Source organism: Barbus barbus, assembly GCF_936440315.1.
Source record: "Barbus barbus genome assembly, chromosome: 27".
In the NCBI taxonomy this organism is placed as follows: Eukaryota; Metazoa; Chordata; class Actinopteri; order Cypriniformes; family Cyprinidae; genus Barbus; species Barbus barbus.
In genome coordinates, this window is record NC_136755.1 from 14,561,622 (window position 1) to 14,586,565 (window position 24,944).

General features: G+C 36.4%; 1 protein-coding gene across 1 annotated transcript in view; it reads left to right on the top strand.

Annotated features, from left to right (window-relative positions):
• The window catches only part of LOC306847037 (PHD finger protein 14), a 99,846-nt gene extending 76,406 nt beyond the window's left edge, over positions 1-23,440 (top strand). The window contains exons 17-18 of the mRNA XM_079380776.1: positions 5,921-6,038; positions 21,951-23,440. Of these exons, the coding sequence (XP_079236902.1) occupies positions 5,921-6,038; positions 21,951-22,022 (190 nt within the window). The 3' untranslated portion in view covers positions 22,023-23,440. The remainder of the gene's footprint in view (positions 1-5,920; positions 6,039-21,950) is intronic.
• Positions 23,441-24,944: the final 1,504 nt, after the last annotated feature.

Sequence of the window (24,944 nt, forward strand, 5' to 3'; positions counted from 1 at the left end):
AGATTGTGTACAAACGGAGGAAATTCAAGTACACTGTTACCTTCCCGAGAAGTGGTCGATCATTCCAAAGCAGAACGTGTACTAGTCTGCAAGGTTGCAAAAGTTCCCAAGGTAACTTCTAAGCAACTAAAGGCCTTTCTCACATTGGCTAATGTTAATGTTCATGAGCCCACATCAGGAGAACACTGAGCAACCACAGTGTGCATGGCAGAGTTGCAAGAAGAAAGCCACTCTTCTCCAAAAAGAAAATTGCTTGCTAAAGATCACGTGGACAAGCCAGAGGACTATTGGAGAAAGGTTTAATGCAAGGGTGGACAAATTTTTTGATTCGAGGGCCACATCAAGTTTTCTTTATTATAGAGAGGGGCCGCAAAATGTTTATGACAGCTTTGATTTATAAAATTTTTTCTAAATTGACACTCACTTACTAATGTACTGTATGTATACTTGTACAGACATGGCAGTTCTATTCTTGTATCATCTCTACCTATTTTATTTTTTATGAGCACTTTGACATAGATAAGTTGCATTGGTGTAGCCTACAAGTCGATTGATGTGTAAGACACATTTTATCATTTCATTCAGAAATAATGTAAAATAAACTAAATGTTTACAAACATTAGAAACATGTATATTCCCCACACTCCACAAAAAAATCCTGTAAATTTAGCAGTGTTCAGAATAGAAAAAAGAACGAAAATATAAGTAAAAAAAACAAACACAAATTATAATGGCATTCACTATAAACATATAGCCTATTATAAACTCCCAGCCTAAATATTTAAAGCGAAACTGAAACTTGTGCATGGATGCTAGAACATGCACAAAGCAAACTCAAAACAAACTCACTTGCCTTTTCTCGTTCGTTATCAATCCTAATGTGCACGATTTGCGCTTGACCTTGATTGGTTTAAGGCGCCTTGGAAATCGTAGCACGTTTCAGATGAGCACTGTGTATGTATATATATATATAAATGGGGATGATTACAATGTGAAGCTTAATTAAAAATAATATAATGTGAATTTTATATATATATATATATATATATATATATATATATATATATATATATATAATAGTTAAAAAATATATATATATAAAAAAAAACATTTTGTTTAATGATGGATGTCAAAATGACTTCTTGTGGCAATCACCATTATGCCACTAATACATATTTTCAACCTAAATATACTTTTAATAGGAAGAAAAATGCTTTACTTGATCTCGATTAGAATATATCATTAGATAAAAATATTAGCTATACTATACTTAACCCAAATGTTTCATACAGTCTCATGCAAGACCAGTTCATGTTAGCTGTCTGGCTCATTAAACTGCTATTTTATGGACAAAATAATAAAACAGAAGGGCATTTGTTCTCGTTAACTATTCCACTAACGAGTGAAAGGCAGCCGTTATTGCAAGGTATAATGGGATATGAGCAAAATTCTGGGAATCTTCCCGTAGCAGGATTTCTTTTTCCCTTTACCCACTCTCTCTCTTCAGAGGAGGATCATGTAATGGAGGCAGCTTCGAGTTGACAGTTTGTCGCCGAGGGCAAGCCATTTTCTCATTGCTCTGTCACAATAAATATATGGATTAGAAACAGGAAGAAACCATGCATGCTGAGGCACAAGCAGTATGCACCGTTTAAACGAGCTTGTGAATCGACTGCTGCTACAGTCTTATGTTTAATAAAGAGAAGAGGTTTGTGTTTGTTGAGGGAAATTAAAAATTTTATATTTTTCTCATGCAACAGACTAAGAAATATGTTGTCAGTATGATTCACTTTAATCATACACACCTATGCAGCTGGTATGTAACAGAGCAGTTTTGTGTTTTTAGCATTATATTTTTGGGTTACACTTTAGTATAAGGACTAATTCTCACTATTAACTAGTTGCTTATTAGCATGCCTATTATTAACATATTGGCTGTGTATTAGTACTTATAAAGCGCATATTCTGCATGACCATATTCTACATCCCTTATCCCACCAAATACCTAAACTTAACCACTACCTTACTAACTATTAATAAGCAGCGAATTAGGAGCTTATTGAGACAAAAGTCATAGTTAATGGTTTGTTAATTGCAAGAATTGGACCTTAAAAATAAAGTGTGCCAACAGTGTTTTTTTTTTTTTAACGGTGTCCACTAATGATATTAGTCAAGGTTTTTTGCTGACTATTTGAATTAAATTTGTTTTTGATTTTGTCACTTTTATCAGGATACGGCTAAGTTGTAATGTAAATTTAAATAGCTGAATAATGATTAGGTATTTATGTAAATTTGGTCTATATATTAGCTATATATTAATTTTGCTAATGGTTGAAAACCTGGAGTAAGCCCCATAAATTAGATAAAACTTAAATCAAATAGCTGAAATTAGGCTACATTTATTTGTTCAGAAACCTAGAGAAAATGGTAATATTGTGCCGAATGAGAGCGGTAGGATACACGAGCACAAAGCTCCATTTCGCAAGCCTTTAAAGTATACTCCTTTGTCAGTCTATGTGAGAGACAGATTCAGAATCAGCACATGGTTACTGTCTAGGGGGCTTTGTTTTCAAGTGCAACTCATGGCATTCGCTGTTCTTCTGCTGGCGGTAATCAAACAGTGTTGCATTACTGCGGGGGCCCCTTCTGGATTTTCGGGTGAATTGCCTTTATTCACTGTAAGGCCTCATGAACCAAACCGAGATGCCCGTACCGTGACAGTTTGGTACAAATACATGTATCGTGCCACCCCTAGTGTTTATATACAGTGGCATGCGAACGTTTGGGAACCCCTTGCAGAATCTGTGAAAATGTGGATAATTTTACCAAAATAAGAGAGATCATACAAAACGCATGTTATTTTTTATTTAGTACTGTCCTGAGTAAGATATTTTCCATAAAAATTTTTTACATATAGTCCACAAGACAAAAAAATAGCTGAAATTATTAAAATAACCACGTTCAAAAGTTTGGGAACCCTTGGTTCTTAATACTGTGTGTGGTTACCTGGATGATCTACGACTGTCTTTTTGTTTTGTGATGGTTGTTCATGAGTCCCTTGTTTGTTCTGAACAGTTCAACTGAGCACTGTTCTTCAGAAAAATCCTCCAGGTCCTGCAGAATCTTCAGTTTTCCAGCATCTTTTGCATATTTGAACCCTTTCCAGCAGTAACTGTATGATTTTGAGATACACCTTTTCACACTGAGGATGATTGAGGGACTTAAACACAACAATTAAAAAAGGTTCAAACATTCACTGATGCTCCTGAAGGAAACACGATGCATTAAGAGCCGGGGGGTGAAAACTTCGATCCCCACTGTATGTTCAAAATCATAGCTATAGTGACAGTTTTTCTGCTGAACCTATATAAATAATATTTACACTTCTAAATAGTTAGACTTCTCTGTATCCCTTATTGTGACACAATAAATCAGCTTGAATTGTTTAGCAAGTGAGTCAAACCGATAGGTTACGCTTGCGTCTTAGGAGGTTCCAGACTACAGTAGTTTTGATCCAGTGGGAATTTGTGAATGCTTTTGTCTTTGGCTGCCCTATAGCAGCTCTGTCAGGGTCGGCATGGTAACCACAGGTGAGAGTCGCTCATTACCTTTTGCAAAGACACCTTGAAGTGCTCCCTTAGGACTTGAGAAGTTTATTTGGTTGCTTGATCAGAAACAGTGTGAAATTTGCTGTGTGGATATGAGCAGCAGGAGTCATTGTTGGCTTTTTGATCTTCAATCAGACTCCTAATTGCAAGTAAACCTGTTGAACATCAATATGCGCATGTTTTTGGTGTTTCTGCCATCACATTTCCTTAATAAATGGAGCTAATAAAGCAGAAATCAAGAGTGTGTTTGACCTTTTTGTGCTCTCTTTCAATGATATGTGGTACTAATGACCAGAAAACTACATTAATGTGATCGGGTTAGCCATTATATGCTGTATTATAGGTGTTCGGTGCTGACAGAAGGTGCACATGTGTCTTCGGCATGAGACTCTCTGCTCATTAGCACTGACCGCATGCCATCCAGTCCTTTAATTAGCATTTGAAGTCTGTGATGGGCCTGAGTTTGAAAAGGGCTTCCACGTCACCCAGCGTCAGGTTCGGTGACACCAAAAACAACCCTGCCTCCACAAAAGTCTCAATGTTCCCACTTGCTCACCTGGCAGAAAAAATATGGCATCTGTCCCTGTCTTTTTCTATCGCCTCATCCTGCGGTCTCGCTGATAAGACCGCCGCACCCCCCGTCCCGTAATGGAGACGAGGATGGGGAATGGGCCTATTGACCTCCCTGGCTCTTATCGGCTTTATCTGATTTACATTGCCAAATCAGAATCTACTATATTGATTACAACGTAATTAGTTAATTATGGACAGGAAGGAGAGGAGAGCATGGACTGCAGGGTGAAGGGCATGTGGATCCTTAGAAGATACACCTTATGAATGTTAAATGAGAGCTGAACTTCATGCACTGTGTGTTTCTTACAATAGACTTATGAATGTAGATATGGTTAATGTGTTTTGACAGCTGTCACTTTAGCATGTTAATTTATTGCAGTTAATTATTCAAAAAGTAATAAAGATGTGTTTATTTGTGCCCACGGACCTTGAATATAAATTTAATTTGGGAAGTTTTTACAAACAATAAAAAAAATTAATAAAAACATTTTAGTATAGTATATAGTTTATATATAGTTAGTTAGTTTCTATAAATACTAATATATATTTTTAACATTGTGTAAATTTACATTGTGAATAATGTATTTGTATTATGAACAAAAAAATGAATGTTTCAGATTCTAAATGAATAGTAATGAAAAATATCATATTTATAAATAAACAATGCTGCTTTTATTTGAAAAAAAGTGATATTTTGAGATATTATTACAATTTAATATGACTATTTTCATTTGATTCGAATACATTTTAAAATGTAATTAATTCCTGTAATTGACAAATCTGAATTGGCTGTTCAAGAAACATCGCTTATTATCAGTGCTGAAAACAGTTGTGCTGCTTAATATTTTCTGGATTATTTGATAAATATAAAGTTCAAAAGAACAGCATTTATTTAAAATATATATATTTTTTATAACATTATAAAAGCAATTTATATATTTACTGTCACTTTTGATTAATTGTGTTGTTGCAGACTGAAAGTGTTCATTTCTTTTAAAAAAATGTTGGTGTTAATGTTAAAATGTTACAGAAAATTCCGTAAGTCAGTAAATAATAGATAAATAAACATTACTTTTTATCACTTTGTTACCAAATGTTTGTAACATTGGAGCAGTTTGAACCTCTTAAGGTTCTCAGATATGTATATGGGATCATTTCTAATTAATTTAATTAATCACTGTACCATGTAATGAAGTGTTTTCCGAAACTAATGTGGAATAGTCCTGAATTCTTCTGAGGATGTTGCATTTTGTTTTAACTAACAATATTCAGCACAGCCCTTTAAACTGCTGCAGAATAGCAGAATAATCAAAGCAAGATAGAGGTCTTTTACGGTTTATGTAAAATCGGATAGCAGGAGACGGTGGTTGAGCAGACCTATAAGTAAGGACAGAATCTCAGTGTCTTTCTTGACTCCTTGACTCCGGAATAAAAATCCTATAGAGATTTATCGACAGGATGAGCTGAAACTCATTTCAGCAGGACCAATCGAGCAGAGTGTTTTATGATGGCTGTACAAGGCCGTGTGAGAGGTTGTGTGCCAATGTGTTTTGAATCTATTAAGCATCTGTTACCTGACAGCAAATGGCTCTGTCACCATCTATCATACCTGCCTGGTTAGGGCCATACTGTCCTCTTGGCAGGGTATAAGCAGATTGCATGCGTGTGAGTGCACAACGGCCCCGCAGCTGCATTTTAATGTATTCTCGCTGCTAATATCCTTCCTGTTTTCCTCATAGGTGTGATGAGTGTCAGCTCTGTTACCACTTCGGCTGTCTGGACCCTCCCCTGAAGAAGTCGCCCAAACAAACCGGCTATGGATGGATCTGTCAGGAATGTGACACCTCTTCTTCAAAGGTGAGAGGCAACAAGAATCCCCCTCCTCTACCCGCTTCAGTCGTATCCTTACATTCTCCCGGGATTCCAGCTGCATTATGGCACATGGATGGTGCTAAAAATGTTTGTTTCTCACATTAATCGCCATCTAAAATCTTTTCAGTCGCCTATCTAGACATCATTTTGAGGCACTTCGTTATATGGGCACTTCCAATGAGTTCCAAAATGTAGACAGCAAAATTAAGTCCTTTCTAGGGTACTTGATTTTCACCTATGTCTTAGGGAGCATCACAAATCTTGTTGCAATAAAATCCCAGAATGACTTGCCGCAAGAAAGAAAATCTGTCCATGATGACGCTCAAATTGAAGAGAAATGTTGATTATACAGTTGAAGTCAAAACTTTACATACACCTTTCAGAATCTGCAAAATGTTAATGTTATTGTTTATTTAGTACTGACCTGAATAAGATATTTCACATAAAAGATGTTTACATATAGTCCACAAGAGAAAATAATAGTTGAATTTATAATGAAAACTTTTTGAATTTGAAGATCAATGTAAATTTAACTTAATTTGTCTTCTGGAAAACATGTAAGTAGCTTCTGTAGATTCTGAAGGGCAGTAAAAAAAATATGATATTTAGGCAAAACAAGAAAAATGTACTCATCTTCATTCTGTTGACTTTTGAACAATGAAGATGAGTACATTTTTCTTGTTTTGCAAGAAAACCTTGCACACACATCAATGGCTCCTCCCGTTCCTTTCCTAAAAGACACGTTTAGCCGTGCTGTTGAGTTAGACCTTACCCAGCCTTGATTTGTTAATATTATTTTTGGAAATTGGTGAGTGCATTCATGTTTCCCCAAACATTTAATTTCTATTTCTCATTGAATTACGGTGCAATAAGGCAGCATGTGTCTTCTTGGAAACCTAATTAAGTTAATAAATTTTCAATTTCTCTTTAAACGGACAGTCCTGCTAGCCAGACTCTAGCGGCATGGAAAATGGGGGTCAATTGATGTTTGCTGAAGAGAAAGTAAAATATGAAAAAATGATGGTGGTCTGACTGGTGGAATAAGTAACATGAAATTATTGCTCAGGATTAAAATTAAAAGGTTAAAGCAGAGAGCATGATGATAGAAGGAGAAATATAGAAACAGCCAATTACTCTATATGTACATGAATCTTATCCTGGAGATGCTAAGAAGAATGGTAGTGCTATGCTAATAATGGTTAAGATATTAACTAGGGATGCAACGATACCATTTTTTCAGATCCGATCCGATCCTGAAAATTCTGAGTATCTGCCGATACCGATCCAATCCGATACCAGCGCAGTTTTTTTTTTAAATCAATGTATTTCTATACTTCTGTGTGTCTGTGTGTGTTACTCTTTTGTGTGTTAAACACAATCTACTACATATAGATAACTTCATTTGAATGAAAAATAACAAATGAAAAAATATGTAATCATAATCTATGACAAAAATACTATAATAAACATGGTTTATAATACAGAAAAAGATACTCTAGAAAAATCATGGGTGCACAATTATTTTATAAAACCTAGTGAAACATTTTTATTTACAATTAAAAGTGAATAAGTGTAGGACTAAATCTACACTTACCATGTTTACAATTTCCAAAAACATGGTATTTCCATAGAAAATGTACAAAAAAATACAGTAGTACCATGGTAAATGTACAAAAGCATGGTATTACTGTGAAATGTGCAAAAACATGGTATTACCATAAATGTACAAAAACATGGTATTACTGTAAAACCATATCCACACACAGCATTACAATTATAAATGCATAGTATTACTATGGTAAATATGCAAAAAATGTGATGTTACTATGATACCATGTGGAACAAAAAATAAATAAACATGTTATTACTCTGATAATATACAAAACATAATATCTTAGTAAATGTACAAAAAATATGGTGTTACTATGATATCATAACCAAAAACATACTGTTAAAATTATAATAATATATGACACCATGTGAAAAAACGTTGTATTACCATGGTAAATGTACAAAAGAATGGCGGTAACATGTACAAACATGGCATTACCATAGTAAATGTGCAAAAAAGCATAATAATATGATAGTACTTGGAAATTTCAGTATGTGTTTTTTAAAAGTTGGTTAAAGTTCATCTGTTCAGAATTTGACGATAAAATGAGATAAAGCAGCTCCCAGTCTGCTCACAGGAGCCATTTGTTTCAAATACATGTAAAAGTGCCTAATGTCTCCCTCATAAAATCGACTGGTAAAGAATTATGTTCTGGCAGCAGACCCCCTTTGTGTGTGCTGTGTATCTCTTGTAAATAGGCCTATTATAAGTCTAAGGCGTTGAAGAAAAGCAGCAGATCGGTAACCTGCTGCTACAGAATGAGAGCTGTGCAGTTCAGAACAAAAGCGATGGAAGGAAGGCGAGTGGCGACAGAGAAAAGAGCTTTAGACAGTGGGAGGTGCACCAGGGCCACGGGGATTAAACAAGTCTTTGCCTTTAGAATGTGTTCTAAAGCCGCTCCCTGGGGACTCACACACACACACACACACACTCAGGAACACCAGGCCACACACCTCTCTCTCTCTCTCTGACACACACATGCTGTTCGTGGTTTTAGTGGGACCTGCTGTCTTATCTCACCCTCACTACCTGGTTTCTGTCGTCCTCTTTGGATTTGTCTTGCTCCTTCTCTTTCTTCAGCTAAACGGTAAAGGAAGGATGACAGAACAAGGAAAAGCTCTCCATCCTTTTTTCTTAGCTCTAGCAGCAGTTGACGGCTAAGCTATGTTTACACTGAGAATGCCGAATTCAGATTTTCTCAATTACAACCTTTTAAATGTGATTGTTATATAATTATAATATGATATATAATTATTCATATATGTGATATAATTTAGAATGCATTGCTATTTTTTATTGTCAATTACCGATACATACATGTTATTGGTCACACTTTATTTTAAGGTCCAATTCTTGCTATTAACAAACCATTAATTACAACTTTTCCCTCAATACATTCCTAATTTGCTGCTTATTAATAGTTAATAAGGTAGTTGTTAAGTTTAGGTATTGGGTAGGATTAGGGATGTAGAATATGGTCATGCAGAATAAATACTAATAAACAGCCAATATGTTTATAATAGGCATGCTAATAAGCAACTAGTTAATAATGAGAACTGGTCCCTATACTAAAGTGTTACTGTGTTATTTTGATATACTATTTAAATTTTTCAATAACATTTTAATTTTAGATACATTTTTTAGCAGCATTGTGTGTTTTAATTAGTTTTTGTTTCACATTATATCTCTATTTGATTAATTTAATTTTAGTTAGTTTTAGTTATTGTAAAACTTCAACTTGAAAGCTATTTTAAGTGAAAATTTATTTCAGTTAATTAACACACATTTTATTAATTTTATTAGTTTATTTAAAATTACATTTAATGTTATTTATGACTTGGATAATTTGCCCAATGTTAATACAAATTCTGATTTGAATCAAAACTTTGCATTTAAGATTTGTTGTTGTTCACATTTACTTCTAGCATCTGGTGTATTTATTCACATTTTTATCTTTAATATTTCAGTATGTGTGTTCCCAAGTATAACCCATGACCTTGGCGTTGTTTGTGCAATACTCTACCTGACAGAGCTAGAGAGAAAACAACTGATTTGTATTAGATTTGTCATATTTAACTGTTGTGTAAAGGTACAGTAGCCTAATTGTCTTTTTTGTGAGATTTTATTATGAATCAATTCATTGTGAATATTTTTTAGAGTTGAAGTAGACATTCAAATAAAGATCTTTAGCTTTTTCAGCTCTAGACATTTAAAAATCCTTAACGTATTTGGTAGAACAATCATCGTGCTGTAAATGTAGACACATCTGACCCTTGCAACAGAAAGTCAGGGTAAAGGGTAGAAGTCTTTTGGCTGTGGCTGCCATTTGAAACATAATTGATTCCATTATGAGAATCAAAGAGCACTCCAGAGATGAGCACTGCATTCAAGTACTTTAAGTTCTGTAATCTGCCACGCTGTGAACCTCTTTACCTGCGGTTGGTCCGGATGTTTTTTAAAATGCCATCTTAAAATGCAGCCAGCTTCATCTGTAATTCTCCTCGGCAAGATTGTGGGGGTCGACAGGAAAGAGGGAACGGTGCTTTGGTTTTGCTGCAGCGAAATGAAGAAGTAGCGGTTCAGAAGTGTGGAACTGAAGAGGCGATTTGTTATCCCTTCCAGCCTTGACTTCTAGATGTGAGCAGGGAGCATTAGTGAGAGAGAGAGAGAGTCGAGAGGTCCGCACCTCGTGGAGCCATCTTCTTTTTCAGCCTCTCGATCAAAACACAGGGCCAGTTGACAGGCCCACTCCCACTGTAGACCCTAAACCTTTATACATAGGGCCCAGTCCATGGGTGTCGAGACTGTGTGGTTATCTGTCTCTGTGCGTTTCTCTCACTCATTGCCTTTTTAAAGGTCACCATAAATGGGTTTTTGCCTCTAAGGTCTTGATTATTAAAACATGTTGTTTAAGTTGTTTCTCGGCGGATGATTTGTCGCGTTGAGACGTTTGTGTTATTAAATCACTTAATTGCATTTGCCTTTTCCTCCCTTGCAAAAACCGATTGTGAGAAAAAGCTCATTTTCATTAGTTTACGAGCACGCAGGCGAACAGGACCGACGCTGGTATCAGTTCATACATGGCCCAGCAATAAAGGCTTTATTAGTAAGAGTTGAGTTCATTACGAGGCTGTGTATTTCCCTGCCTGTGCACGTCAGATAACCCCCCGGCCAACGAAGGCCACATCCCTCTGCTGTCACTTAGGAGCCCTGCCGAATTGATTCGGGTAATAAAATGACAGTCCTGCCACAATATATGGATGGCCTTTAGTTGGAGAGCCCGTTAGGTGGTGGAGAGGGGCTTGTTTGAGCTTTATTTACACCCGTGTGTCACTGAGGCTCACCCTCGTGATAAAACGTTTCAACAGATCTGAGGTGTGTTTGAAATGCCACGAGGCGCAGCCGACTCAGGCGGGAATGGAAATGCTTAAAGGACAGCTTTTGTGGATTGTTAAATTAGTCGCTATCTAGACTCGGGGTCAAAAGCCACGTTACTGCAGCAATTACAACACTTATGGAAATGCATTTGTGGGCTAGCAGGCTGATTGGACAAGTAGAGTTTGTTTTTGAAGTACGCTACTTCTTGACCCTGAGGTTTAAAATGAACTATTTTAAATTACTAAGACTTTTCTCTTGTTTATCTGAGACATGTTAAGCAATTTAATGCAATATTTTTTTTTTATTTATTTGAAATTGTCTCACAGCTTTATCTTTTGCGTCCATTCCACTTAAAAGTTAAAGTTCATCCATTTTAGTTTGGACTTTTTGAAGAAACTTGATGAGGAAAGTAAATGTTGGAATTAAGTGTGTGCAAGATGAGAATAAGGAGATTTGATGGCTCTGATATCCTGGGGTTTAGAACAATTTGCGTATTATTGGGTTACCAATAAATTAGTTAAAAAATAAAAATAAGCATTTGCTTGTGAGGATGGGTACATAAATATAGTGTTCTCTTTTGCTTTACTGAGTACAAAAAAATCTTTAAGAAATGAATCTTATCAGAGTCACATGTAAAATCTTAATGGATGTTTAATTGAATAAATTAAAATGGCTTTATTCCATTAAATACATGAATAAATTGTTTTCTCACAAAGAATGATTGAATTTAACTGAAAGGGGAAAAAAACAATGTAATTGATTCATGTATTTTATTTTAGTTTGTATTTATTTATTTATGTAAAATAATTTATTTTACAGCTTACTACATAGAAAATTTAAAGTAAAACATTAGTGGCCCTTTTTAGAAAACAAATTGCAAAAATGATGCCCGATTATATCAGCTTGTACCTTATTTACCACTAAAAGGTTTATAGTAATACCTTGTTACTACTCTAAGGTGCTAATATGCACATACACTTTTTGCACGTATTTTTTACAGTGTAGGTTGAGTCCTTTTGAAAAAAACCTGTCATTTGTTTTGAGAATTTTGACCAGCCTGATGCAACACCACTGTCTCGGCCAATAGTGTGGGTTAGGAGGCGGGACTATATGTTTGCTGGCCAGTGGATGACAAGATAACTATTTGAGAAGCTTGTTTGAAAACATTCTTTATTTATAGTCTTTAATTGCATTTAGTAACACTAGTAGTGCAAAAATGACAAGCTTTCATTTAAGACTATGGGGGAAAGATTTGTTTTCATTCAAGCCCCCAAATTATGGAATGCACTTCCTTTTAATATCAGAAATGCACCAACTCTGGATCACTTTAAAAAGTTGAGTAAGACGCATTTATGTAATGCTTGATTTTAAATTATTATTGTATCATTGTATTGCTCTTTTTGTGTTGTCGTTTTACTGCAGCGCTTTGGGTTTAAGAAAAGCACATTACCAATACAATTCTTTAGTAGTAGTAGTATTTGATGTGATGTCATGTTCAGGTTCTTGGGTGATTGTCAGTCAGTGCCTTGACAGACTGACCTGCTAAACAGCCTAATTAAGTCAGACTAATTAACTGAAGTCCCTCACTCAGCCAGCTTTACCATGGAATGAAAATTGTAAGGGAAATTAAAGACCATTACTTATCAAACTTTTGATTGCCACCTGACAAGAGCAAGGGCAAAATCACTAGCTTAATATAAGTGATTTAATTTCTACTGGTTGAAAAGTTTGTAGCAGGTCTCCTTCAGTTTACCTTCTTACACTGTTCTTAAGGCCAGTTGAATAAGTGTTCAGTGGGGTTCTGAGAGGTCAGACATAAATAGGGTGAGTTATTGTAGCTGTGCAGTCTGGACCAAAGGTTAGCGTTTCAAGAAAAGGTAAGGTGATTCTGAGAGAGGTTACCTTGCACCCCTGCTTGCCGGTGAGTTGGATGGAGAGTGTTTAGACATAGGGAAAATCAATGCACCGGAGTCACGTCCATCACCTTAACTAGGCAAGCTGGATGCCTCATGTCCTCTCAGGAGCCAATTTACAGAGTAAACAGGACCCTGGAGATGGCATGGGAAATTTCAGCTGTCCCGTTGGTCACTTTCTTAGCACTTAGTGGGTTTTATCAACTCACAATGTCTATACAACACAACCAGGGTGGACCTGTAAAACTATTCAGTGATATAGAGGCTTTATGATTTGGTAAAATGGCCCAATTTACCACCGAAACCATGAAACTTTCAAATCCGTCCCAGTGCTCATTTTTTGAAGTGATTGCAGCCTAGTTCATTGGTCATTTCTGCTGAACTTTAGACTGCTTGCATTTATGCTCTGAGATCTCAGTATACTGACTATTTTGAAAGGGTGTCACAACATAACTAAAGATATATTGGGGTTAAAGTTTAAAATTAATATTGTCATCATTTACTCACCCTAAAGTTGTTCCAAACCTGTATGAGTTTCTTTCTTCTGTTAAACACACAAGAAGATATTTTGAAGCATGTGGGTAGCCAAAGTTTCTAGTTTGGTTACCCAAAGTCTTTTGCAACTCATAGTTCTAAGAATTTAGTTCTAAGAGCTAGACAGCAGGGTGGTTCCTTGAGAACCAATCACCCCACCCCCCGCACCGTTTTCCTGGTTGCATTCGCACCTGCAGCAGGAACTCTGGAGCAGCCAACAGTGACGTCTTTGTTTGTGGTATCTACAAACGTCAACAATCGGTGAATGGAGGACGCCATGATCATAACTGTTTTTGTTGTGTGTCACGGGTTTTGTGATAACGGAGATGGAATGGAAATGCACAATGTAGCTGGTGTTTCATATGCGTGTGCTCAATAAGTGTACACTTAAGTCACTGGTAGTTCCTATAGAACTGCTTTAGACCCTACTTAAATTAGTAGGAGTTAATTTAGTTCCTAGAACTAAATACGATCCTAGTTCCCACAGTGCGAACACGCCAAAAAGCATGAACTTCCAACTCCTGAGTCCTTGAATCATTCACTGAATTAATTTGTTTAAAAACACTGGTTCAGTTTGAAATTAAACAAGTGACTCCCTTTAAAATTGAACCACAGTGATTCACTCGACTGATTTGTTCTAAAACACAGATTCATTCATTGTCAATAAATCATTCAATAAATCGAGTCAATTAGTTTGAAAACACAGATGCATTCAGAACACCACTATTTGCATTTTGACTAGTTTGTCCTAGCATTGCAAGGTGGTGAGTATTTGGCAAATCTGTTTGGTAGCAGTCATTATTTTTGCTATTCATATTTTCGTGCTACTAATTAGTTCAGAGTGAGAGACCAGGTTTAATATCCAGAACTCCCAGTTTATCATTTATCATAGGTGGAGCCTTTCCTGTCTTTATTTTAGTTAATCATAATTAGCTACAAGACATAAAATAGCCCCAGAAGGTGTGACTGCTTTCTTGATTCACTGAAATAAGTAGGTGACACGTGAAGTAGCACTTCTCAAACCACCAGACAACAACAGGAGGGTAGTAGAGGAGGCGGCTCTCCCCTTCACATGCATTATGAATAAAGGACCAGGAATTGCCTTATCACACTCCTTAAAGGTGACATTGAACATGACAAGACCATACAACCCGTGGACCTCGGGACTTTTCAGAATTGTGATGAGTGCATTGAGTCTAAGACCATGAGTTCATATGCACTGCCTTTAATTTGGCTGTATTTGATGGGACATCCCCCTAGTATCTGCTGACACAGGAAGACTCATAACAAATGTAGTGATGTCTCCACACCTGCACACACACTAACAGATCTGTTCAAAAATTGATTCTCTCACTCTCCCATATGCACACGTACCGACCGGCACACTGTTTAACAAATGCAGCCTTAGAGGAGTGTTACTGTGTGATGCTATAAATCACATTAATGGGGATCAGCAGACTGCATACTGTTCATAAGAGAAAGGCCACACACACATAGTCAGTCTTGAGGTCTCCATTCTTTCCTTAAAGTGATAGTTCCCAAAAAAATGAAAATTCTGTTATCATTTACTACTTGTAATCGCTGTAAAGCATTTTTTTTACATGTTATACTTTATTATACAATTTTATGCATATTATATTATATGTATAAATATATACATATGCTGTAAGTAAATGAAGGACTTTCTTTTTACCAGCAGTCATTTGGCACAAGTTGGTGTAGGTGTTCGCTACTCTGCAGATGCAGCTCATGTTTTCACATGCGAGTGCTTGTTTTAGTTGCTACTTTATTAGTGTGCTCTTTATTGCGTCTACTTTTATGGTGGATGTTGTTTAGCTTTTAGTTCGCTATCCATTCATTTGCTGAGAGCCTCCATCCATGCATGTAGCCATGTAACCAATTTTCTCGCAGAGTTTGAGCACTTACATTTATTTGTGGTTTAATATTTCACCTGAAATTGGAAATGGAGAGAAAGTAGCTCCTCTTTTCCGTATAACACCCCCACCCCAACGCAGCATTGGCTCTTATCAGATGCGAGTAAAAAAAAAAAAAAACGAAGGAAAAAAAAAATCTCTGGCTTGTGCATTTTACTGCTGATTTAATTAGCCATCTCTTGGTAAGTTCACCTCAGTATCTGTCACACCTCACTAAAATGAAAATCCATTCTCTAGGAAAAAAGGTAGATTAATGAATGCCCTTTGTAATAAATGAAAATGGGAAGCACAAATATGCATAGTCATGAAATTTAATTGTGCTTTCTGGTGATTGGGTTTTGCTGGGAGTGGGAGTGTAGAGAAAAAGGCGATAGGGCCAGAGGTGGCTCAATGTAGCGCGTAACGCACAGCTTTAGCTGCCTAATGAAGCGAGTGTTTATGACTGAATGCAACTGTGTCGTATCCACTACGCTGAAACACACACGTCCTTGAGTATGTGCTTACAGACCACCATCACACTGAATTTGTTTACTTGTACTAGATTGCTGTCAGCTTGTTGTACAAATCCAGACATGTAAGTTTGAGTTTTATGAAAACAGACACAGAATCTTTCAAAATTCTAGGCTTGGTACGATTTTTTAAATGTTTTCGAAAGAAAACATCTCCTACGCTCAATAATTCAGCATTTATTTGATACAGTTTTAATACATTAAAACCGTAGTACTGTAAAATAATATTAAAATTTTAAACAAAGTATATTTTTAATTTAAAAAAAAGTTATTTAATCCTGTAATGTTAAAGCTGATTTTTTAGCAGCCATTACTTCAGTCTTCAGTGTCACATGATCCTTCAGAAAGCATTGTAATATGCTGTTTTGATGCTTTCTTATTATTATCGATGTTCAAAACAGCTGAACTGCTTAATATCTTTTTGGAAACAGTGATAATTTTAGGATACACTCAAAAAAATATGGATTAAAAACAACTCAATTTGGGTCTGTATTTTACCAAAGAAATGCATCAATTTGATGATGCTTATATCAGTTCTCTCCTGAAGATGATGCAAAAACCCTGCAATAAATAACTAAATAGCTGGTTACGTCTGATCCATTATCTAGGTAACACAAAAACTACCCAAAGTAGAGCATTGCGTTAGCAGCGCAAAGGGTCGTGGGTTCGATTCCCAGGGAACACACATACTGATAAAAAAAAATAAAAAAATGTATAGCCTGAATGCGCACTGTAAGTTGTGTCTGCTAAATGCATAAAATGTAAATGATTCAAAATTAATTGTATTTCTATCAGTTTACCTAGAAACAAAGTTGAGTTTATACTGTTTATACTATTCCTTTACACCATATAAAAGCCGTATATAACACACATGCACAAATAAATACAAAGCAAGCAGAAAACGTGATAAAGAAATGTCATACTAATTAGCCCGCTAATTCTTGACTGTGCCAGCTTGATAAAGGATGCTAAAGCTTATTAAAGTAAAAGCAGCTTTGTAAGTTCTTTATGTAATTCTTTGGATACATCCACTTCTGAGAATGAGACAATCATTACATTTTTGGAGTTTGCCTGGTTTGTGCCATTAAGCCTTAAAAAAAAAAATCTGTTGTTTTATTTGAGGCACTTAATAACAGTTTAATAAGATAATAATTAGCTAATATGTATAAACCACCTTATTTGGTATGTCCTATCGGTGAAATAGTCTGTCTTTATTATTTCTGGACAGTCTATACACTTTCTTCATTTTGTAGAAGTCATGTCAGATTAGTGTGGTGGTATAATATATTTCAGATAAACATGCCAATAAATAGCTCAGAAAAGAATGTGGTTGATCAGCTGAAATGCTAGTCCGATGGTCTCTCCTTGTTTAAGAAGCAGTTGCGGTGTGGTTCAAAACTTCTGCTGTTCAGTTAAAGTTCTGCAAGACTAGCCTTCTCTGGGTGAGTATAGCTTTATCAAATTACATTGACTGGTAAATATTTTTCCACCATTTCTATGAAGAGAGATGGTTAGGAGGGGTCATGAATAAACCCGGGGTCTGATAGCGCTCTTGCTCTCTCTCTCTCTCATGTCTGCCTGAAGACACCCATTGGTTTGAGCCACAGCGCTTCGTTTTCTCTAGATGTCTCTCCTGCTTCCTTACATGCTGCGTGTTTTCATCATCGTTGTGGGACATCAATCTGTCTTCCGTGGAGCGTGCGGGATTGCAGACGCACGCCGACACCTATCAAACAGGGGGAGGCTGGAAAGCCGCTTCTTTCCTTTACACCATATAAAAGCCGTATATAACACACATGCACAAATAAATACAAAGAAAGCAGAAAACGCGATAAAGAAATAAGTCATACTAATTAGCCCGCTAATTCTTTGAGGACTATGCCAGCTTGATAAAGGATGCTAAAGCTTATTAAAGTAAAAGCAGCGTTGTAAATTAATTCTTTATGTAATTCTTTTTTCAACACAGCTTTATTTTAATCCCACTTTATGAAGTTTGCTGCGTGTAGTGTGTGTGGGTGGGTTGGAAGAAAAAAGGAAGGGGGTTTGATTGTGTCGCTGTAAGGCAGCAGGGGTCTCTGACTCAATGCATTATCACGCCACAGGCCTTTGTTGCCACCTAGGGTCCAGACCACGCTTTCGCTTTTCCTCCGTCTTTCCTCGCTTAAACACTCCCTCACATTTTTCTCGCTCTTTCACATGAGCTAAGGGTTGTTGTTTTTTTTTGCCCTTTTAAAATCTAAAATGCAATTATAATGAAGAATGTGGCATTTCATTATCATACATGTATAAGCAGTAGCCAGAGGGCTGGCTGCTGCATGGAGAGTGAATGGCAGAATGAAGGCTCCAGCTTTCCCTGGAGGAGAGTGATGGAGATATCCCACAAAGCCGCTGCCTGTCAGCGTGATCGGGCCCGCAGTGGGCCAGCGTCTCCACCATGTCTCTGCCTCACAAAGCAAATGTCACACTGTCAGCAAAATGAGCACCCTGACTCAAAAAAAAGAAGATCTGAAATTGAAGCTTTATAGAGCGAAGAAGAACTTCACATTTTGAAATTCTTTTGATTTTGACACATATATCTAAAGCTTTTCATCTGGTTGGGGATGGACGACGGGTGCGAATCCTGTTCTTTTATACCCCCTATAGCTGTGCTTCTCAAACTTTTCATATACTTTGATTAAAGCAGAACAGGAAGTTAGTACTGTACTGACAATGTTCCCTCCTTTTTTCAGTATTAAGCATACTGTCTCTGTTTAAGCTGAAGGAGCAAGTCCACCCAAACATGGAAACTGTCATCATTTACTCAGCCTCATGTTGTTCCAAACCTTTATGACTGTTTTCAATTGTCTTTTGACTTCCTTTGTATGGACAAAAAATTGGAACAAAACTGTTATCAACATTCTTCAAAACATCTTCCACAGAAGAAGGACAGTCATAGAGGTTTGGAACAACATGAGAGAGAATTTGTGACAGAATTAAACTTGAGTAAATTGCCCCTATTTTGAGCAACATATTTATGAAGCATTTATTAATTTAGCATTTATGCAAAAAATTAAGGCCCTCGTCAGCCCCTTTTGCAGACCTGTAGGACTCAGCATCTAAAAGCACAACATAAAAAAAGCATTTAGAAATGAATTTCAATGGAATTGTCATTATGCAAATTTTGCAGTTCTGTTCAAATGCACTTTATTTTAAGGTGTCTTTGTTACAGTGTAATTATATTAAATACTGAGTAATATTAATTAAGTAAAAAAAAAGTAAAGTCGTGACGTATTGTCAAGTATGGTGACCCATACTCGAAATTGGTGCTCTGCGTTTAACCCATCCAAGTGCACACACACACAGCAGTGAGTAGTGAACAAATGCGCACACACACACACACACACACACACACCGTGAACACACACCCGGAGCAGTGGGCAGCCATGCTGCAGCGCCCGGGGAGCAGTTGGGGGTTCGGTGCCTTGCTCAAGGGCACCTCAGTCGTGGTATTGAGGGTGGAGAGAGCGCTGGACATTCACTCCCCCCCACCTACAATCCCTGCCGGTCAGGGACTCGAACCCGCAACCTTTCGATTACGAGTCCGACTCTCTAACCATTAGGCCACGACTTCCCCACAGGGGAAGCTACATGTACTTAATATATGGTTAGGATTAGGGTTTGGTTTAGGGTTACTTGCATGTAATTATGCATAATTTATTGTTATAATAATAGCAAGTAAATGTAATCTGTGTAACAAGGACACCTTAAAACAAAGTGCTATCTAAAATTCTTACAGACTTGGCTACGTTATGATTCAGCATTCATTCAGCAAGGATGGAAATCATCATATTAGAATGATTTCTGAAGGATCATGTAACACTGAAGACTGGAATAATGATGCTGAAAATTCAGCTTTGCCAAATAAATTTTAAAACATATTCAAAACAGTTTGTTTTGTTTTTGTTTACTGGTGAGCTTCTTGTGTAGCTGGTGCCCCATGTCTAACCAACCAAGAAGTATCCAAGAGCCGTGATTTCACCCTGACCCAGGATAAACACTAAATCACAAACGGGCCATGACGTGTGGGTCAACGAGTAAGCGTTTGTGTCCATGTGTGTCCATGGGAGTGTGAAAAAGCTCAATCGAGGCACTCCATGAGCTTGTTAGCATGCACCGGACCACCCTCCCCTCTTGTATCCCTTTTAAGTGCTGACTGGCCTGATGATAATGTATGGCGCCAGAAGTAATTGGAAAATTGGCAGGCTTGTCAGAGAGATTTGGTGGATGGCACCGGCTGATCCGGCAGCAAGGTTCATGAGGTGTCGTCCCACCGTGAGATTTATATCGCCACACAGGCCGGCAACAGAAAAGTACCCAGAGTTCAGGAAAAAGTAACTCATTTTTCATAAAGGCCTGGCTGCATATCAAAAGTCATCCACAGACAGAGACAAGGCCCATATGGGAGCGACATTGCTGAATAAAGCAAAGCTGTCTGCCCAGATTAACTGCTGAGACAGCTCTTGAAGCCGTATAATGGATGTGTATCACAATTCTGATGCTTGTATGTCTGGAGATTAAGCTGGCCTAAAGTCATTTCCTTATATTGTGGACATACTTCATCACAAAGCTGTTACTATGTAATGATTAGGTTATTACTGTGTAATTACTATGTCTTGAATTTAAATATTAGGAGCTTTAGGGGACAATTGATACTTTTAAAGTTGTTGTCTGAAAAATTAAACTGCCTAGTTTTGCTAACAACTTTATTTTAATGTGTACTTGTTAAGCATGTTACATGTACTGACTATTTTAATAACTCTAAGCCAAACCCTAACCCTAACCATAATGTAAGTAAATGTAATTATTTAATATTACTCAGTACTTAAATGTATAATTACATTCTAATAAGGACACCTTAAAATAAAGTGTAACCATAGTTTGCTATATATTGAGAACACTTCATTACAACGTTATTACTATGTAATTACAATGTCATTACTTTGTAATTATTATAATCAGATTTGTTTCTATAAATGTATTAGGAGCTTTGAGGAACAATAGATGTTTTTAATGAGATGTCGTCATTGATGTTTTGTACTCTTGATGCTTTCTGTGAGTAAAACCATGAATCATTATGCACTTCTCCGTTGCTTTGAGTGTAGCTTGTGGTCAGGGCTCATCACACATGGCTGTGCGTAGATGCGTTTATTAACCTTCGGAGGAGGGGATAATTGCATCTGTCAGACTCACTTAAAAGCTGAGATGGCCGTCATTTCCTGTTTGTCGTCTACTCTAAATTTGCAGGTTGTGTAAGTGACTCTGGCATGACGTTTGCTCTTTCTTCTTTGCCGTAGAGGCACTAAAATTACCATTATTCAGAGTTAAGCGTAGCATGACAAAATACAGTTCATTGGGACTTTCTAGCAACATGCATCCAAATTAGATGATGTATGCAATTAAAATAATACAATGGATACAGCCTACCTTTTTTTTCGCATAAAATCGACTAAGATGTGTTTTGTGGTATCAAGCCATTTGGATATTTAGTTGTTTGCACAATTCAAACTAAAATAATATTATTATTTAGGGATTACAGTTTTTCATGTTCAATACCAATGCCAATAAGATACGTATTTTTTTATTTATTTTTTGTTTTTTTCCCCTAGATTTTATCTTGATCAGTTTATAATATCTACCTCATTAACTTAACCACACACTGCTTAAATATGGTTAATGCCATACATATGGTTAATATCGTGTACACAACACCAAATTATTATTTTTTTTTTTTTTGTAGCTTTACATTAATAACAATAACACACTACCGGATTTGGATATCACAAAATGTCCATATCGGTCATATACCGATATTGATCGGTACATCCCTGATTATTATGTGTTATGCTGTTGTATGCCTGTTAATGGACCCTGAACTGAGCTGAATATTCAAGCTGATTATGCAATTATGAACATCTTAAGAAGCTATTTTTAAAATAAAATGTTCTTTTCAGTGAATAGGCTATTTTTTTATTTTTCAGGAGGAAGAACCACAAGAGGTTGAGGATGAGTCTATGAAAGAGGAAAGGACTGAGCAGGAGATCCCAGACTGAAAATCTCTCAACATTACCTCACATTAAGTAATCGTCTTGTCTACACAGTCAGCGACATCACCTCATCTTCTGCTGAATAACTCACTAATTAAATCAACAGACGTGAACCGCCACCGCTTCACCAGACTGAAATTTTCCTCCTTTGTTTACCAGAAAAATTATTAAATGACCACAATTGCCAGCTTAAAAATTGTCAATGCTGTGATCTCTATATATTTTTTCAAAGACTCGATGTATGTTCAACTCCACCGTCATGAATGCTGCAGCTGATCCTGATCTGCATATGAGCTTGTTTCTACCTTAAATATACTATATGTCCAGTCAAAGTTATTTTTCATACACTAACTGATATTTCCCATGACTCCGAGATTACTCAAGCAGGGTTTCTGATCGTATTTTTTATATACAGAGACTGCACACTATTTGTTCCTGTCCCACCAGCACCCTCTTTGATTATCAGCTTTATAATACTTGCTTTTGTTTTTATTTCATATTTTTAAACACCAATGCATTATTACCATAAGAACTTGCATTGACAGTAAAACTGACAGTGGCTTGTGTTATATAAATAATTAATTACTTCCTGATGTAAGAGCATAGTCTATTTTATTATTTTTTACAAATCTCAATTTTATAACTACAGTATATTCCAGAACATCCTTTATCGTTGACAGTGTTGTTGTCCGCACTCATGTTTGAGGCTATCCTCAGCTTTAAACTTTCAGTGTAAAAATAGTGGGATAACTCATCTGCCTCAACACTTGAGTTCAAGACGAGTCTGTTTTTAGGTACTTTAAAAAAATGTGACCTTCGTAATAAACAATACTTGTGAATTTATTATTATTATTCCTGTTATTGATGCTAAACAACAGTGCTGTAACTATTCAGATGTCAATCAAGATAAAGTGCACTCAAGATCTGAAGAAAGAGCCATTCTCAGGGACAAAAGTGCACTTTCCACAAATAGGGTACGAAATAGCTCTTGCCTCTTCTCTTTCTTTCTTTTTTTTTCAAATAGTCAGTGAAAGTAGATGATTTAAATATTGATAATCAACCTTAGGATATCAAACTAAACTGTATTTTTTTTTTTTAAATGATTTTTAATCATTTGTTGGGATATTAAAATTTTTTTTTTTCAGTTTTAATCGTTAATTTAGGATGGATTTTAGAGTTATCAATTAGTAAACGTGTTTTTTTATTTACATTTTTTAAAGATTATTATTTAGTGAGATTATTTGTCTATCTGCCATGAAATTATTATTTTGGTATAATTTTATAATGGATGTCATTGTTGAAGACAAGCTGTGGGATGTCGCTAAATATTATTCACTACAACAAACTGAAAATCAATTTAACAGCTTATGTCAGAATTAGTGCTGTCAAACGATTAATCGCATCCAAAATAAAATGTTTTGCTTACATATGTGTACTGTGCATATTTATTATGTATATATAAATGCACACACATACATGTATATATATATCCGAAAAAAATATTTTTATGAAATATATTTATTTAAAATATAAATTGTATGAATATATAGACATGTAAATACATGCAAATATTTTCAAAATATATACTGTATGTGTGTATTCATATATACATAAATATACACAGAACACACATTTTATGTTTATGCAAACAAAAACTGGATTTGGATGCGATTAATCGTTTGACAGCACTAGTCAGAATTATGATTTTAATCCTTTGGATAGGTCACAATCTTCATTTTAAGGGGCATACAGATGTGTTTAAATCTGGCTGCTTTAAATGCAATATTAAGTTTATGTTACATATTATTTGTATCTATTGGTTCACACACAAATAGACCAAAAAAAAACATGGAATTGGTGCCTAAAAAGCTTTAAATGGGTAATGGGACATCAAAGTGTACCACATTCTTAGAAAGTGCTGAAGACGTTTCTCAGATCTTCTAAAATATCACTGAGCGTAATGATTTGATAATGAAAGCATTACTTTCATCACTCCAATGATAGATGAGTTCAAAGCTGTTTCTCAAGGGTTCAGTGACGCTTGCCAGTGGGCAAACCAACAGAACATTTTCTTTATCCAGCTCTGTGGTGTCTGTACTCACAGTGCACGTCATTTAACCATTCCCTCACACCACAGGAGCGAGAGAAGAGAGTAAATGGCGTTTTCTCTTTATATCTCATTGGCTGGCCAAGCTTCTCCCCCCCCTCACCCTGTCAGGGAATCTGGCTTGCATTCTGACATTAATGCATCGAGGGGTGTAATTCCAATTTGTTCCAAAGGAACTATTAATTTGCCCATTTCAGGGCCGTGCAGGAGGAACCCCTGTAAGGCCACTGAACCATGAAAGACATTATCTGAAGGGCTCTGCTGCTTCTGGGTTTTTTTAAGGCGAAGGATTTCGATTGATGCGCATTGATGACACATTGCCGGTTTCTGCAGCCGTTCGCGACGGACCCCCTGAAGCTGAGCGCTCAGCATGCAGCGTGCAGAGTGTGTCATTAGGGTTGTAATAATGGCAGCGGGTGTGCTTATGTCAGAGTGGCCTTCTCGTTCAAGACCCCCATGCCCCCTTCCTCAATCTGGTTACAACCTCTGCATAATAAAGAGGCCCGTGATGGTGACTTCATGTTTGCTCAGCAAGCATATGTTTTAGCCATGAGAACTCAAAAACTACCATATGTAAGAGTATGTTATGACTTCGCTAGATTATGCAATAGAAATATGAATGCCAGCTGAAGAAATTGTTGTCATGACGGTCTGAAGCAAGGAGGTCGAAAACGAAGCCAGACATTTTCAATCAGTTCAATGGCAGTTGCTTAGTGCAAGACATAACTGTCACTGGTAAAAATTGATAATAAAATGAAATAAAGTGCCCCTATTATGGATTTTTGAAAATGACCTTTCATGCAGTGTAACACAGCTCTAAG